This window comes from Chenopodium album, chromosome 6 (genome assembly GCF_948465745.1).
Source record: "Chenopodium album chromosome 6, dcCheAlbu1.1, whole genome shotgun sequence".
NCBI classification, from domain to species: Eukaryota; Viridiplantae; Streptophyta; class Magnoliopsida; order Caryophyllales; family Amaranthaceae; genus Chenopodium; species Chenopodium album.
The window spans coordinates 61025286-61043011 of NC_137839.1; the positions used below are offsets into that span (position 1 = coordinate 61025286).

Consider the following 17726-nt stretch of genomic DNA (forward strand, 5'->3'; position numbering starts at 1 on the left):
AAGTAACTCGGGCGAGTCTTTAAAAAATTATGAACATATAAAAGTTTGTGGAATATTATTTACAATTGTAACAAAATCTCATGTCGTTTTTTTGGATAAATTTGAGTTCAATTTGGACCTTAAAGACCAGCATTTTATGCATGCAAAACAAGTCATTTCTGTTGCTTTTTGACATTTTCGAGCACACTTTAGAACCTTAATAGCCAAAATGACCCGAAAACCTTAATCAAACAAGTGTTTTGGCTAAAAAAAATACTATCTATAATTTATATTATTTGCAACTTTGGGGTATCATTTGTGAGATATAAAATATTCCAAAATTGCAAAAAATAAAAATCGGAGGTAGTAAGTTTTTTTAAGGGTGGAATAATGGGTTCAACTAACGATTTCTCTGCTTGCGTATTTTGCTTATTTGAGAAAAAAAAAAAAAAAAATTAGGTGTTGTTATATTCAAAGGCTAAATAAGTTAGTTTAGGTTGAGAGAAAGACAAATTTCATTAATGTTTGGGATGTTGAAGGAATTAACAAGAGGATTAATGTTGAAGGCTGAATGAATTAAATGGATGTCGCGGTAGGGATAGAGTAGTAAATTAGGGAAAATCGTTAAACAAGAAAGGAAAATTAAAAGGTAGGTCCCACATCCAAAATCATGACGAGAATCAAGCAAGAGGAGGTGATTTTTTTTATGCGGTGGAATTTTAAAATAAAGTTTATAAATGTGGCAAAATAAAAAGTGATTTTTTAAGGAACGGTAAAATCTAAAATGCAATATTTACTTATTATTTCTGTATTTGGTTTTGTAACAAAATCTATCTATTTATTATACTAAAAGACAAGCGCCTCAATGTGAGGATGACAAATGTCACTCTCTCATTGGCTTATCTTATGTATAAAATATATCTATATAATTACTATTTACATATTTAAGCATAGTTATTTTTGTTAAACTTCAAACAATAAAAGCATGTTTCTATACATACATAAGATTTTCATGATTTCCTAACATAAATATTGATTTAATTTTTTATAATAAATATATACTTTCCAATACTACAAATAATCCATAAAATCTTTCCAATCTTTATTTATAGTTAAGTTAAAGAATAATAACTAATTTGAAGCAATATGATTTAAGTGGCATAATTAAGGAAACAAATATTTCGTATTTTGAAAGGCTAATATTGTTTTTTTTTTTTATGAAAATTAAATAAAATCGATAATATTTAGTTTGACGTCAATTATGAAATCCATACAAACATTTAAAAAAAATCAGATGTACAATAAAATATTGTGCACCTATTATAAAAGCTACCCTGTAATGAATGAAAGTTATTTATGCTTTATTGATAAAAGTTACCCAAAATAATGTAAAAGTTTTTTATACAAAAGTTTTTGATAAAGATACAAAATAGTGTAAAAATTACTTTTATCGTTTGTTGTACTCCTTTGACAAATACTGAATGCTGAGCCGAAATGTTGTCTTGGAAAAAAATACATAATCTTGAACATAAATTTAATTTTAATCAGCCTTTCATTTTCTATACAATGTCTTTTACAATGACATTTTGTTTTTCTTGCATTAAAAAAAAAACAAAAAAAAAAAACCTCTGAACCAATAACCAATCTAAACAAGAGGAATAAAAGTTAAATTGAATTAGACATTTGACGGAAAAGGGATAGATATAAAATGTATTATAACTATTCTCATGTTTTAAATTGTAATATTCGTATTAACAATGTAATTACTTATGAATTTTATTTAGAAAAACTAACATTTTGATTTAAAAATCGTGCATTGCTCATGTACTATACTAGATATACAACAATCATGTGCAATAATTTATGTTGTTTTATACATAATAATACTTTTAACTATAATAGTATGTGTATATAATATAAAAAAGTATACGTATATAATATAATATTTTATAACATGTGTCCTCCATACCAAGTGTAGTCTCAATCACCACTACACCAATTGGTTGTTGGTGTAGTGGTGATTGAGACTACACTTGGTAGGGAGGACCTGTGTGCTCCCCTGCAACAACAATCGGAAAGGGAGTGGAACCTAATAACCTAGAACTGATCCTCAAATCTGGAAAGGGTGAATCGGATAGAACACCCAAAACTCAATGCATATATGACGGGAATTAACTTATCCTTTATCTATCTTATACAAAACTCCAAAGTCTATTTTTTTTTTCAAAATATGATAATAACATTTGTAAATTTTTGTTAATATGAAAGATATAAACCTATCAAAATGTATATATAGTTAAATTGTTTAATAACTTATATCGAATGCGTAGTTTTATTAAAATTATTTGCATGTAATCATTAAATGTGTTGGATGTTGTGTAGCTATGCAATGTCCAAAACTTTAGTTGAGCGACTTTGATTTAGTGATTGTATGGTAAAAAGATATTGACTTCGATCTTGAAACCTAATAGTCTAATAAATTCTAAATAGAAAAATTAAAACAAAAGGAAATGAAAATCGTAAATGGCTTTAAATATTGAAATAAACATAACCTTTTAAATCAATTTAGTGAATTCAAGAGACAATTTTAAGGTATTTAAAATTAAATGGGGGAAAATATATGTAAAAAGAACATTTTTAGATATATAAATGTCCATGCACTATTATAAGAGTTTTGTTAACCTTTTTATAATTAAGGTAGGGATAAATCTTAGTAATATATACTCCGTATATTTTATTTATATAAAATTATCAGTATCCATACCTATAAACGAAGTATTTGTGTCGTATACTATATTTAATCAGTTGTTGGTTATATATATGACTATTATATAATATATAGTTTTTGGTACAATGCTTAACTTAGGAAAATATATGTTATGGTAGGTCAAATATAAGGTTATTATTGTGTCTATAGATTTAATGAGTGCGACGGGTAAATAAAACATGTATATATTAGATTGATTGTAGCTACTGATGCGGATGGTATGATAAGAAAATTTTAGATTTTTCTCAATGGGAGATATAAATAAATTAGTCCACTTCTTATATAGCTATGTGGAGTATTATTCAATTATTTTTCAATTAATAAAATAACATTATAAAAAATTAAAAGAAATTCAAATAACATAAAATACTATTCAAATAACGTTCCTTTAAATTTTTTTTATTGACCATTAGTACAAGTCCTTTAATAGTAAATGAATTACCTTTGTTTTTATTTTTATTTTTCCTACGTGTTTAATAATTTGATTTATAATCCGTGCATCGCACGGGCACTATGCTAGTTTATAAACTAAATAATTAGGGTGATTGATCACATTACTTTGAACTTAATTCATTTCTTGTTATTGGATTTTGGAAATAAGAATTTTGGATTTAGGTAAGATGTTTGATTTTCGCAAAAAATAATATATATATATATATATATATATATATATATATATATATACATCTATTCTTTTTTGTTCTACTCACTTTCCATTGTAGGTTTTTTTTAATGTTCATGTCATTTTGTTTTATTCTATTAGGTACTAGTTTAGGTCCTGTGCAACACACGGTAATTACTAAAAATATATATGGAGTATAGAGAATTGTGATTGCTAATCAAATATGAAGTATTAAGAAATGAAATAAGTTTTTTTTTCCTGTGCCATTTCATTTAATATCTTTGTTTTTCATATATTTAACTATTAGGATATAGTTTCTATAATTTAATATTATGCGTAAGAGAGTTTTGTTTTTGTTTTTATTTTCCAATGTCATATAACTTTCTTTTTAAGCAATAAAACAAAACTTGTGTAAAAAAGAATTTTAACAATTTTGTTTTTTTCAAGAAAAAATAAAAAAGAATTTTAAAAATTTTTGTAAATAAATTTTTTTAACAGTATATCTTGTCTTCTTAATATAGAAAAATAAGAAAATTATAAATTGAATTTCATTCAAAAGTTCCCCACAAACATTGTTATAGTTGTTCGATCCACTCAAATTAAACAAATATTTTTTAAAAAAATTATTTCTTTCCATATATATTCTCTTCCACACAATAAAATACGAAGTAGATGTTATCTATTTAAAACAATATTTAATTGAAATTTTAGGGAAGGAAAATAATTGCAAAGTAGGATGAAATAAAAATAGAACGCAATATACGTGTACACATTATATGGTATATGGCGTAATTTTAAAGAAAACTTCACAAAAAAATTGTAGAAAGATTTGCCAAATCATTTTTAGAGTAATACATAGTTACTATACTTTATTTTTAGAAAAGGAAATATATAATTATTTTGTTTCAAAAAAACAGGTAATTAATCATTATAATACAAATTTTAAGTCGTCCGCCAAAAACAAGTCGAACTTTTGATTATTTCTGAATAATACAAACTTTGGGGAGTATCCGCTTTAAACAATTCATTTTACTTGCAACTTGAATGACCAGTTATATATTTTTTATTCTTTTTAATAAAATTTGTTTAACAATGTAATTAGCTCTTAATAACTTTAATTATGATTAATTAAAATTAAAATTTTGGGGGAAAAGTTTTCCAAAAAAAAAAAAATTGGGGGAAAAAATATTTTTAAAAAAGAAAATCCATTTCCTCCACCAACCACCAGCGGCGTCAGCCTCCCCCGGCGCCGGCCATGCCCAGATTCCCCCTCCCCTACGTGTCACCCCCTTTCCTCTTCCCCGTACCGAATCCCATTCCCCAAAACCCTCCCTCCACCGCCAAACCACCAAAAATCTATCCCCCACCCTCGAAAAACCCTGATCAAACCCCTACCGATGGCTGGGGAGGTTCGATCAGGGTTTTCGAGGGTGGGGGATGGTTTTAAGTGGTTTTTGCAAGAGAGGGAGGGTTTCGGGAAGGGTGGTTGTTGGTTCTAGCAAGTGCAGGGATGAGGGAGAGGACGATACGCGGGGGAGGGGGCGGCGCCCGACATCAGGGGTTGGGGATTTGGGTGCGGCCGGCGCTGACGGGTTGTGAGAGAGGGAGGCTGGCGATGGTGGTGCTGGTGGTTGGTGGAGGAGCTGGGTGGAGTTTTTTAATTTTTATTTTTTAAATAATAATAATAATCTTAAAAAAAAAACAATTTTAGTGGTCAAACTAATAAAATAACGACATGTGTCCACATAACCAGTTAATTAGGTTACTAACAAATCATAACTTGTTTAAAGTAGATACTCCCCAAAGTTTGTATTATTCAGAAATAATCAATAGTTCAACTTGTTTTTGGCGAACGGCTTAAAGTTTGTATTATTTTTGACGATTTTTCCTTATAAATTTATAATATATTTGTAATTTTTTGTTAAAAATGAAATGTATACCAATATTGTTGGTGTGGTCTTTTAGTATATAGTTATTGATTATTGATGATGATTGATCTGAAGAAGCAATCTATATGAAAAAGCCTACATTTTATAATGTTGTTTGCTTGGTACTCATAATTAATTTCATACTCTTATATTGCACCATGATACCATAATACATTTCTTTTTTTTCCAAAAATTTTTTAAAGAAAAGAAAGCGTAGAAAAGATTCGTTTCGAGCTAAATTTACGCTATACACACTCCTATGGTGTCACCCGTCCCAGACCAACCACCACCATCCTACCCTACCCCCACCACCCAACCACCCTAGTCGCACCTCCACCATCCCTCCTCGTAGCTCCCCCATCCATAGCAGCTAGGGTTTCGAGGGTGGGGGAAGGGGCGGCCGGCTATTTTACTGGGAAGGGGAGGAGTTTATAGGGTTTTGTGGGGTAAGGGAGTTTTTTGGAGGGGAGAGGCAGAGAGGGATAGGGGAGCCCCGGCAAGTGGTGTGGTGGTTGGAGAAGGTATGAAATAGGTATTTTGTGGTGGTAGTGTGGTAGTGGAAGTGGTGGCTTGTTTCCCTTTGTTATTCAAAACAACCAACATAGTAAATTTGGGGGTTTTTCATTCCATTCTTTTTCTTTCCCTTTGTTCATTTCATTCTGTTCACCTTGTGCAAACCAAATGGCCCCTTAAACCTAACTCCCTTTCTTTGTGTTTGAGAAGGGTAAAGGTGAACACTATTACCCTAATGTTGGTAATGTTCATACAAACTTTCTTACCAAACCCTTGGATAATATCGTAATGGTAATAGTTTACAACCCAAAAAAACTCTTACCAAAAGTCCAAAGCATGCTCATAGTGTATCATCAGTTCATCACCATAGAATACACATATATGAACCATTGTAGAATTAATTGGTTTTCGCTGAAATTTCTCATAGCTTAGAGTTCAAATTTTTCTTGGTTGATTAAAATTTTCAAGGTTATCAGAATTTCAACTTTGGAGTTGAATCTGTTCCAGGCTGTTTGTAAGATTATTTAGGTTTTTTCTAGGTTTGTGCAATTGGAAGTTTTCTGTGTTCTGGGTTGCTCTTCCATTATTCTGTTCGCTTGTAATGATATCGTACAACAATAATTGCCATGAAAGTTAAAACAGCTTTAGGTAAAAGACTAACAGCACACATGGAGACAATAAAGAGAGAAACATAAACTTTTCACTATTGGATGATGAAACTAGGAGCTTGAGAACACGAAGGTCGACTACCACGGATTAACACATCGACATCGTTCCTATGTTAGACAAACTGGAAAATAGGAAGAAAAGGGTAAAGTACAACCTCCAGGCACAGGAAACAGTAGAGAAGTCCAGTCCTCCAGTACAGATTTAAGCCCCTAATATTTTGGCCGAATTTCTGGACTTAAAAAGTACTACTACTACAAAGACCCTGAAAAACCTGGAGGGCACGAGGGGATTTTTAATTAGTAGCCGTTTTGCCATATCTGTTGATTTTGCTTAGGCGGTTGTCCCTGAGAACCGCTAAGGGATCCATCCCTCGACATTTGCTGCTGGTGATCAAGAGAGAGCCCACTTTGAGAATGGTAGAAATTGGGATACCCAGAAAGAGGTCCATAGTGCTGTGATGGTTGCTGGCTTTGCCGGAATCCAGCAGGTTGCTGGTTTTGCCCCTGGAAGCTATTGTAATATGTGCTCCCTGGAACCCCTGACATTGTTCTGGAACCAGCACCCTGAAACCATACAGAAGTTTAATTCTGAGATCTGACAGATGATACTGAGCAATTTCATAGGATAAGAATATATACGACCATAAAACATATTTTTACAGTATCATATCACTTGATTTTTATCCTTTAAATAACAATAACAAAAAATATTACTGTAAAAAGAAAAGTGAATTGAAGAAAGAAAAAATTTCACAATTCACAGTGAAATAATAATCTTGTTCATGAACACTTAACCCAATCCGCACTTCCATTTGCATATTCTTTGAAACAATATAATAAAAAATCACATACCCCACTTCCAGATATTTCAAAAAAATAATGAACATCCGAAAGGAAAGAAAAACTTAAAAATACAAAAGGAAGAAAAGAATACCTGCTGCTGCAGAGAGAGAAGATGACTAGCATCTTTGTATTGCGAACTTAAAAGTTCTTCGTAATTCATAGACGTGCCAGCGGGAGCACTTGGAGGATTCAATGGGAAGTTATTTGGGATGCTATTTGAATTCCCAAATGCTCCATATCCCGAGGCAACAGCAGCAGCTTGGGGTAAACTACTGACGGAAACACTGTTTTTGTATTGGGGAAGCACTGCTGCAGCTAGGGATTGAGGATATGCGTTATTACCCGCGGCAAATGCTTGCTGGAAAGCCGATGGCATGTATGTGTAGCTCTGAGGCAAAAATGGATAACCAATCATATTAGCAGCAGCAAAGTGGCCCATAGGCACTGAAGGTTGAGAGTACGGATGCACAGCCAAATGTTGCGGAAGAGCAGCTCCACCAGAGATGCTGCTGCCACCTGGTAGATTCTGAGTTGGCTGGGCAGCTGAGAAGTTTCCGGTTTTCATTGCCTGAATGTAGATCAATTTTTAGAGTAAGTCGTCCAGATAGATTTCAAAATTACAGCATTTGGTAAGCCCGCCTCTATAATATTTGTGAAAAACTTTCCTTGTTAATCTAGATTATCAACCGAACAAAAGAGGAAAAGGTAATTTATTTCAAGAACAAAGACAAATAACTTTAAAGTCCCTAGAGGCACAGCATTTTTGAAAAGTCTATAGCCACTAACGGAATTTAGAGGTAAAAAGTACCCAACAAAATGTTAATATGAAAAAAATAGTCACATACTTTCTCCGTTTCTTTTTAGTTGACACGTTTTTTTAGTCACGTTTGTCAATGCATAAATTCAATCATTCATATCTTTAATCACCGATAAGCAAAAATTATAAAAAGTTGATATTTTGAAAATATTTATCCTGACGAATCTAACAAGATCCCACGTGACTATAATTTTCATTATGTATAAAGCACAAAACACGGTCAAAGGGGAGTCTGTGAATAGAGCTTAAGTCAAAACGTGTCAACTATAAAAACGGAGGTAGTATATATATATATATATATATATATATATATATATATATATATATATATATATATATATATATAAACCTTCAGCCCAAAGCTAATTAAAATCTTAAACTTTGATTTTTTTTTTATATTAATAAAACAAACAGGTTTGAAGACTATGAGAAATAGGAGGGCCAAGACCTTAGAACTACCATGCTACAACACAGAAGAGTTAAGGCCTCGAAAAAAATGTAAAGTGACAAAATCGAGCATTTCAGGAAAAGGAAACTTTTTATCTGAACAAAAGAAGAAAGCAGGTTTTTCTCTTGAGCCTATTTTGTTTGATTGATCTTGCCGTATGAGAAACTGAATGTTGCTTGGATATTGTGGAAGATTGGTTGAATAAGTAAATCCGCAATGAGTGCAATACCAGCAATAAAAATTGTATTATTTACAATGATGCAAGGAAAAAAGAGACGAAAAAAATTACCTCAGCCATTGAAGCAGTTGGACCACTAATAGATGAGACCGAGTTGCTATACTTTGATGCCATAGATTGTGAAATGGGGAAAGGTGAATATGAAAGATCAGCCTCCCTAAGGGGCTGTTGAACATTTGATGCCAAGAGTGTGCTGGGCAAAGTGTTAGAATACGGCTGCAAAAAAGGAAAAATATGAGGAAAATATAATTTGACAACATGCACAAGAAGACAAAATGAGCGAGGAAAAAGATACATAAAAATATTAAAGGCGCATTGACACTAAGTATTTAAGATATGAAAAGGGTAAATGACTGGCGCCTACTCACTCCACCCTGCTAGTGTGGGCTCCTAGAATATGGAACCCCTGGGGCTCTTTCTTTTTTGCTTTTGACAAAAGGAGTTGGCTCAGGAGTTGCTCCAAAACCCAGCTAAAGGGCTACTACGGCTGGGCAAAATTCCCACCAATGGCTGAGAGTTCAGTCGACTTGATTGTCCGGAAGAAAGAAGGGGAAAAAAGGAAGGAATTATCTAGATATTATCTCTTTCTTCAATTAAGCAAAGATGCATCAGAGACAAAAACAAGATGTGTGATCATCATAAACAATAAAGTAGAATCTAAAAAAATATATAAATAAATAAACAGCATTTTGATATTCCAGAGTTTCAAGAAGAAAGAAAACATAATTAAACACAACTGTGGAGTATAAAATTTTACCTACAAGGCCTAAAATCTATTGGGATGTCCACAATAGCAAATTTACTCTCTCCATCCCACTGCTCTGTTTTCTTTTCATGGTAAAATTTTCAAGGGTTTTTCTAAGTTATCCCCCAAACTTCTTCGGTTTCTAAGCTTGCCCATGCTTTTTCAAACGTCTAAGTTATGCCCTCAACCCCACTAATTTTTATTAACAATAACCTTTAATTTTAACAATAACCCTTTTTTTATTATTATTTTATTTTCTGATTTTAAATTTTTTTTAAAGTGTTAAACCAATTAGAACGGGACACGTGTCAAATTAATAACGCCATGATACCATTGTTGATAAAATAACTTAACTTTCGTAACGGATATGGATGTTAAAGGGTAATATTGATAAAATATTGTGAAGTGGATGGCACAACTTATAACTTTGAAAAAGCATGGGTACAGCTTAGAAACCGAAGAACTTGGGAGGCATAGCTTAGAAAAACCCAATTTTCAAAATATCTATATATAAAAGTATTAATTATTGCTACTTAATTAAAGACATTAATCATCACAGTTGTGTCTTAGAGACCATAAAGCGTTATTTGGGATAGCTAGAAATGAGTGGAGTACCAAGTTTTGAGTTCAAAATAACAACAACAAAAAAAGGAGGATTCAACAACTGCCATTACAAAGTCAAGCCACCAAAAATATACTAGAAAACACCACAATAAGGAAATTATCAAGGCTAAGTTCCTTTAAGTCAAGGCCTCTATATCCCACAACAACAACCAAACAAATCCTACATCATGGTGAAGACCATAAACCATATTTACAACATTGTAATATATGAGATGTAGATTTAGTTAAGAGTCGTAAGACATCTATACAGAATTAAATGACTATTTCAAAGAAATGTACACATAGATCAGAGCATCTCCTACTTATGTAATTGCTCCTACAAAACCCCACCTAACCAATGCATACAATCAGACAAACTTCTCGAACTACATTTTCAATATTATATAGATCTTCAACCATTTCAGAAGTAGGATCAGTTCATTCATCTAAATTGCAAGCTTTAACTGCATTAGAAATGATTGTTCCCCCCCCCCCCCCCCCCCACACACACACACAACCAAGCCTCCCAACAGACTCAATGAGACAAATACCAATAATAAAACATAAAAATAGCATAGGGATTGGTAGCGATCATTTGGCAGGCCAAGTTTGAGGTTTTGACAATCTCAAAAAATAAAAGCATTCAATGGATGATATATTTCATAATGCCAAGCAAACAAAGTCGTCAACTTATAATGTAGCATATGTTTCTGGAGTTATAAAACCAAAACAGCACAAAAGGAGGTCAGACCCTGAGGCAGCATATAGACCTTGACATATAGAACTTGTAAACTATAGTAAATAACAGACAATAGATCTGGCAATCACATTCTTAGTAGAAAGAAGAGCAGGGCAACTAATTGAATAAGCGCTAGATTGACGGAAGGCACCAGGACTCGGTCGACTGCCTCTATAGATAAGACGGAGTATTCTTGGCTCAATATTTTCTCACATAGGGCTTCAGCCTACAGGGCTTCGCTAACTCAAAGTCCCCCGTTATGACTATGAGAATGGCGCTACATATAAAAACAAAAGAACAAAAGAAGCACAGAGGTTGAAGTATCCTCACCATTACACCTGACAAAGAAGGCAGACCTTGCATCTGAGAGCTAGATTGTGAATTCCCAAAGGATGAATTCAACTGTTGGCTGTTGTCAAAACCATAATTAGCAGTGGACGAAGGGAAAGAATACTGGTTGGCTTGTGCAAGTTCAGGAGCCTCATGTTTCAACATATCCGGCTGTGGAGCTGAAGGAGTGTCAAAATTGCCAGAGCTTCCACCCATTCTTTGAGAAGAACTAACATCTGATGCAGTTCTAAGATGTTCATCCTCGTAGTACTCAGGATTTCTAAGGAGAAAACAAGGATATATATGAGATATCATTGCAGCACATGTAAGATGAAAGATTAAGTTAAAAAATTCAGCATACCTAGCTTGAGAATGCACAGCAGATGGAGCATCAGCGGATAAAGAAGCATCCTCTTCATTATTAGCCGCAGCTCTTGAGCCAAAAGAACCTGAATATGGAGCATTTATTCCAGTCCCAAAACTACCAAAGCTCAAATGAGAGCATTCAGCAGACTGAACTTGCAGATGATCAGGAATTTTCACAGCAGGACCATCTTCTTCAGACGGGGTATCCTCCTCCTCCTTCGGCAAAGATAAACTCTGAAAATTGTTGGCCACATCTGATACTGATGCACTGGCATCTTCAACTGTAGTATGATAATAAATCAAAGACAGTATAAGATAGTAGCATGTGCAAGATATAGAAGAGATGTACAGACATTAATGAATGATTCAGGAGAAAACGCTAAAATATATTACCCAATAATCAATTCATATAAAAAGATCAACTACGTGTAATTTTAGAGTAGGTTCACAACAAACCCCATATCCCATACAATCCCTTGATACATTAAGGTGTATTCTTTTCAACTTGTTTGGACCCACCTTGAATTTATCATACTACCTCTGTTTCTTATTATGTGCAACAAAGAAATAATTTGTATCTCCAAAATAATACCCCTTTGTTATACTAATAATTATTTAAAAAGAAAAAAAAAAAAAAAAAAAAAAAAAAAAAAAGGTAGTAACTTATTTGAGCTAATATGAGCATCTAAGCTTTCATCTAAACTTACGTCTTTTAAACTTGTGAGAGTATTTAAACTAATTGAAACTTATTTTGTCTTGACATACATTATCTAAATTTGGCTAATGTACAATAAATCAAAGTAAGTTGAGAACACACCCATTATTGATTTATTGATATAGTATCTCAATCTTGAGTAAAAAATAGGGTTTCAGAACAAAAACACATTCCAGCACAATGATACTTACTCTAACATGATTTTATGATTCTTTGTTCATGAGGAATTTTAACAACTTAGAGTCCATTTGGGATTCAGGATTCTTTGTTCATAAGAAAAAATTTGAAAAAATGTGCTAAGAAAATCAGTAGTGGAAAAGCCTGAGATCTAACTACATTAAGGAAGGAATGAAAAAAGTAATCCCAAAAAGCAATAAGACGATTAACATAAACAAGAGACTACTATATACTTTAACCAAAAAACTTCAATAAAGTTCAAGCAGCAGTTCATTTTCACTTTTACAGCATTATATGCAGTATGTACCTTCTTGATGGTGAACCTGGTATGCACTGTTGTTTTGGTACAACTCGTTTTCGAAACCAGAAGCACTACCAGAGTTATCCTCCTGCATATTTTGATTAGATCCTGGAACAGATCGAGCATAGCTTGCATGTGCGTTGTCAGCATTATCATCCTCCTCAAATCGAACCTCATCAGATTGAGGTCTAAACTGCTGATTTGTGCTGTCATATGGATCAGCATATTGTTCAGAATCTACAGAGGGCTCCACAATGGCAGATACACTAGCAGCAGGTGGCTCCTCCTCTAGGATCCAGTCATCATTAGGAGGTACATGTCCAGAAGCCCCTGAGTCTGAGTTCCCTTCTAAAACTTTGGCAGCATAATTTTGTGATGGATGCAAATCACGAGGTGCACATATTGCAGGAGATTCCAAGCGGTGTTGATCATTAACATGCTGTTGACATGGGTTCACAGAGCTGCTGACTTTTCCCTGTGGCCTTCCCATCTTAACAATGTCAGCCATTGACACTTGACCAGGCATGCCTGACCAGGCAGACTGAAAGCCAGAAGACGGTGCAACTACTAATGTTTCAGCTGCATTATATGAGAATGCATTATCCGTTGTAGTATCACTGCAGCAAAGACAATAGCTTCCCAGAATGAGTAACAAGACAATCCACAAGTGCAATTCTTATATCAATAACACTAATTGACTATCACAGTATCATATTCTAAACAACTGTTTCACATACAAACAATAAAGTCATAGCTGATATGCTGGGAGACCAGGAAAAAAAGTGCAGACACCATCCGGGGGGGGGGGGGGCAATTACATTGGGAAAAAAATTTGACAAACCCAGACAAAATAAGAAAAAGGGTTAATGACGAAAACAATAAAACAAAACACAGCACTTCACATTAAACCAATCTCCAGAATTCTCAATTACAATTCTTGATTACATAAAAAGACATCATAACAATAGAACCAGATGAACAAAAATTTTCCAGCATATACTAACATGAACAGATGCCAACATTATATTATCTTGGACCTTATGCTTGCATAAACTATGTTCACTTGAATTTGATACATTATGATTTGACTGTCGTATTTCATAAACAAGATCAGCTATCTCATGCAGACATGCCAACTGCTGTAATCTCGTGAGATCAAGTATAAAAGACAATACAGGGCTGCAATGCTTAACCCCAAATGGATAGAAACACCAGTAAACCTATGAAGAAACAACAAAGGGAGGTAGCCCGTAGCCGTTCAAGTTATAGACCCAGCCAATGCATTAAAAAATACCAATCTGTTTCATAAATTGCTGACTCTACAAAAAGCCTATAACAATGTCTTTATTCTTTAAAAAGCAAAAATGCAAAGAAAGGGAAAAGGATGGAGAGGAGGAGAATAGAGAAGTGAAGGCATATTCTCCCTCCAACTCTATCCACCACAATGAAAAAAAGGAGAGGAAAATTCTTCTATTACCTTTCCTACCCTTCCCTAATGTAAAACCTGATTCTATCCTCCTCTTCTTCTCCACCCATTCAAATTTTATTATCCAAGGACACTAATAAGGGGGTTACAAAGATGCTTTAGATTCAATTTATAATAACTTGCAAACAAGGATACAAAAGTACTTCATGTAAGATATGCATAATGGTATTTACTAGTCATTAAGTGAAAAGGGATATATAACAAAGAGAAAGTTACAGAAACAAGCCTAATGAAATAAGCTAGGTTAGCAAAAGGATTGGCTATATATCAAAAAAAAAATAAAAAGTACAGTGTTGAGAAAGAGAAGGGGGGAGGCATACAAGATAGGTGGCTGCCGCCTGTTTACATTATGTCCAGCCATACCCATGGTAGAACTTATATAAGGAGTTGGTCCATTTTCCTTCTTGTACGCAGATTTACCACGTGAAGCACCAGAGTCTGGATTAATGAAACCAACAATCAGGAATGAATTCAAGAATGTCACTGATCACCATCAAAAACTTTAATAATGGAAACATAACCTTACCAGAAGTACCATATTGGGCTGTACTACTGCGACTGGAATAACGGTCTGAACCACCCCTTCCACCTCGAGTGGAAGTGCTACTCGTGCCACGAACCCTTGAATCCCCCACGTCTTTAGTCTGAAGCAAGCAAACATTTGTTTTAATAATAACACAAACAAACAATAAAGCTCTGATGAGTTGATCACATTTGGCTAGCGAAATAGTGTATAATTTATTCAAGGCCATTACGCACAAGGAAACTTGCATTAGATTTGGATGATTAATTAAGTATACAAGCTTTAAATTTAAAAAGTCCACAGAACAAGCAACGGATAGCCATATGCACAAACATGTACCCCCATAAACAAATTATAGCACCGAAATAATTTTAATGCAAAGTACATGCGGTGTAAATGTAGTGAAAAACTGACAACATTTACAGCAAAAAATGACTATTAATGTTTCTTCTGCAAGCGCACCTCCTTTTTCTTTTCACGTTTGCTCTTCACCTCATGAAATGGATCTGTATAACCAATAACTTCAATTAGAGTAAGTTCAAGGGCTAACAAAGGTTAAAAGGGCTATTTAGAACATACACTGAACAATTTATAAATGCTGAAGGCAATTGCAACTTAGCAAGTGATTTTGAGAGAAAGCAAACTAAGACATAAGATGCTCCAATGGCAAGCCATTATTACAAAGCAAGCAACTTATCCACTCTTACACTCAACATACAAAAAGAAATTTTTAGGCCAAAGAAGGTGGCACATTCTTTATCACATAAAATTATTCTATGACCTCAAATTTCACTATTTACATTCATCGGGTATCATGAAATCCTCCAAAAACATATTTAATGAAAAACAAAAGCTAACCCTTGGGATAAAAAGGACCAAATTTTTCCAAAAGCTTCAATAACAATAAAAATTCCCCAAAATCTACAGTAACAATATCGAGCTTGAGCCAACGATTAATCAAGGCTACAGGCGGAAGGAACACAATAAAAAGAACACTGATTTAGATAAAAGACAGATCTTTTCAAGAGTACATGCACTCAAAAACCACATAAAGCTACAGAATTAAAGCCAATAATGAATTAGAATACAAATTAAACCTGTCAAATTCCTCAAATCAACATAAACAGACACAAGATAGTAAACTCCATAGTTCAGAAACCTAATAAAAACGCCACAGATTGAACTCCAACTGACAACATGAAACACTGAATTCTGCTTCACCCAAAAAACCCAGAAAAACAAAACACAAACCAACCTAAAAATCCCCCAAAATAGAATTAAAATTCCAAAACAGGAAACAAAACCTAAGAAAAGAAACAAATTTAAGAAAACCCATATAAAAGATAACATAAAAATTCAAAAATCAAACAAAAATAACCAAAACCCACAAAACAAAACACAATAAATTCAAATCTAACTCATTCAAAAATCAAAAAAAAAAAAAAAAAAATTAAACCTTGAGAAAGGAGGCGATTAACCGCTTCATTAGGGTCCATGTTACATTCTTTAAGCATAGCATAGATCTCAGCTTCAGGGCAGTTGACAATCTCTTTTAAACTCTGTATCATCTTCTTTGATGAAGTTGGAACACCCCCACCATTGTTATTATTATTCCCACCTCTTCCAACACCCATCTCTTTAAATTAGTTCAATGGATCTGAACAAACAAATTCTGGGTAGTTTCAGTTTCTGGGTTTTCTGGGTTACAATTATACTTTCTCTCTCTTCTTTCTTTCTCTCTCTTCTTGGCTGCTACTCGCTCAAGAATCCGCCGAAACTAAAGAAGAACAAGATTATGAAATGGGGGTTAAAATAAAAGGCCCTTTCTTTCTTTCTCTCTCTAAGATTACACAGAAGAAAACCCTCTTTCTGTTTCTCTCTCTAAGATTGGTATTTTTTATTTTTGTGGATTTTGTTTGCTTTTTTATAGATTTTTTTTTTTTTTTTTTTTTTTTTGGTTTGTTTGAGAGAAGAGCGAATAATTAGTGAGAAGTGGGCAGATTTTTTTATTTTTTTTTAACTCTTTGTTGGGAGGGAAGGAAAGAGGCTGGATATGAATATGGTATGGTAGGGTTTAAGGGGAAAGTAACAAGGAATCATATTTTAGTATTATCCAAAAATATGTAGTAAAGAATATTTTTATTGGTTTTGAAATTCAAAAGAGGTAAGAAATTTATTTCTCTAATCATATTCTTCGTTTCATTACTCGTATTAGAATATGGTGCTTTCACAATATTGATGTAATAAAAACTATGATAAGTAATGTAAATTTTGGATATGCGTTTCTACTTTCTAAAATTAAACACCTAGTAATGTGATTGTTCACAATCAAAACACCAATACACATGTTCTCCTCACTTAAGTTGTATTGAAAAAGTTGTATTGTATGATTTTATCTAAACCAACAAAAAAATTGTAACTAGATGGGAGGAATTTCTAATTCTACAAATTAAAAATAAAATAAAATATAGATCTAAAATCTATTTTATCTTTTGTTTGTTAATCTCACTCTTTTAAAAGGTATTGCATAGAGTCCTTTACGTATTTTATTATAGTCAGTTTAAAACAGTAATCAGTTACTCTCCTTAACTAATTCAGTAAAAAACATGTGACACATCCATAGCACTTTTGACCCTCTCAATGGTTGCATATATGCATGGATACCAAGTGCTAGTCATAGAAGCTTTTAGGGGGTGTAGTATATTGGCAGATTTCAAATAACTACACTTCAGGTTTCAGATAACTACACTTCTGATCCTCAATTACTCTTTTGACTATGAGTAAAGATGATATCAACTATCTTGGGGCACAATCTCCAAGTGGCTTTTGTGTATAATAATCACCTTATTTATCTTAATTTAACATAACAATAGCTATGTTTCATTTAAAACAGAAGTTGGTTTAAAACTTTGATTAGT

The 17726-nt window shown here is 33.3% G+C and overlaps 1 protein-coding gene across 1 annotated transcript; it reads right to left on the bottom strand.

The window, feature by feature from the left end:
* Window positions 1–6492: 6492 nt before the first annotated feature.
* LOC145636152 (uncharacterized) lies at window positions 6493–16731 on the bottom strand. Its single transcript, XM_081687618.1, has 10 exons — window positions 16265–16731; window positions 15271–15314; window positions 14812–14929; window positions 14606–14723; window positions 12806–13416; window positions 11602–11887; window positions 11241–11520; window positions 8875–9039; window positions 7412–7888; window positions 6493–7041 (listed from the first exon to the last, which is right to left on the bottom strand). Exons 1-10 carry the CDS (start codon window positions 16440–16442, stop codon window positions 6775–6777), a joined length of 2544 nt encoding a protein of 847 aa, XP_081543744.1. The 5' UTR covers window positions 16443–16731; the 3' UTR covers window positions 6493–6774.
* Window positions 16732–17726: the final 995 nt, after the last annotated feature.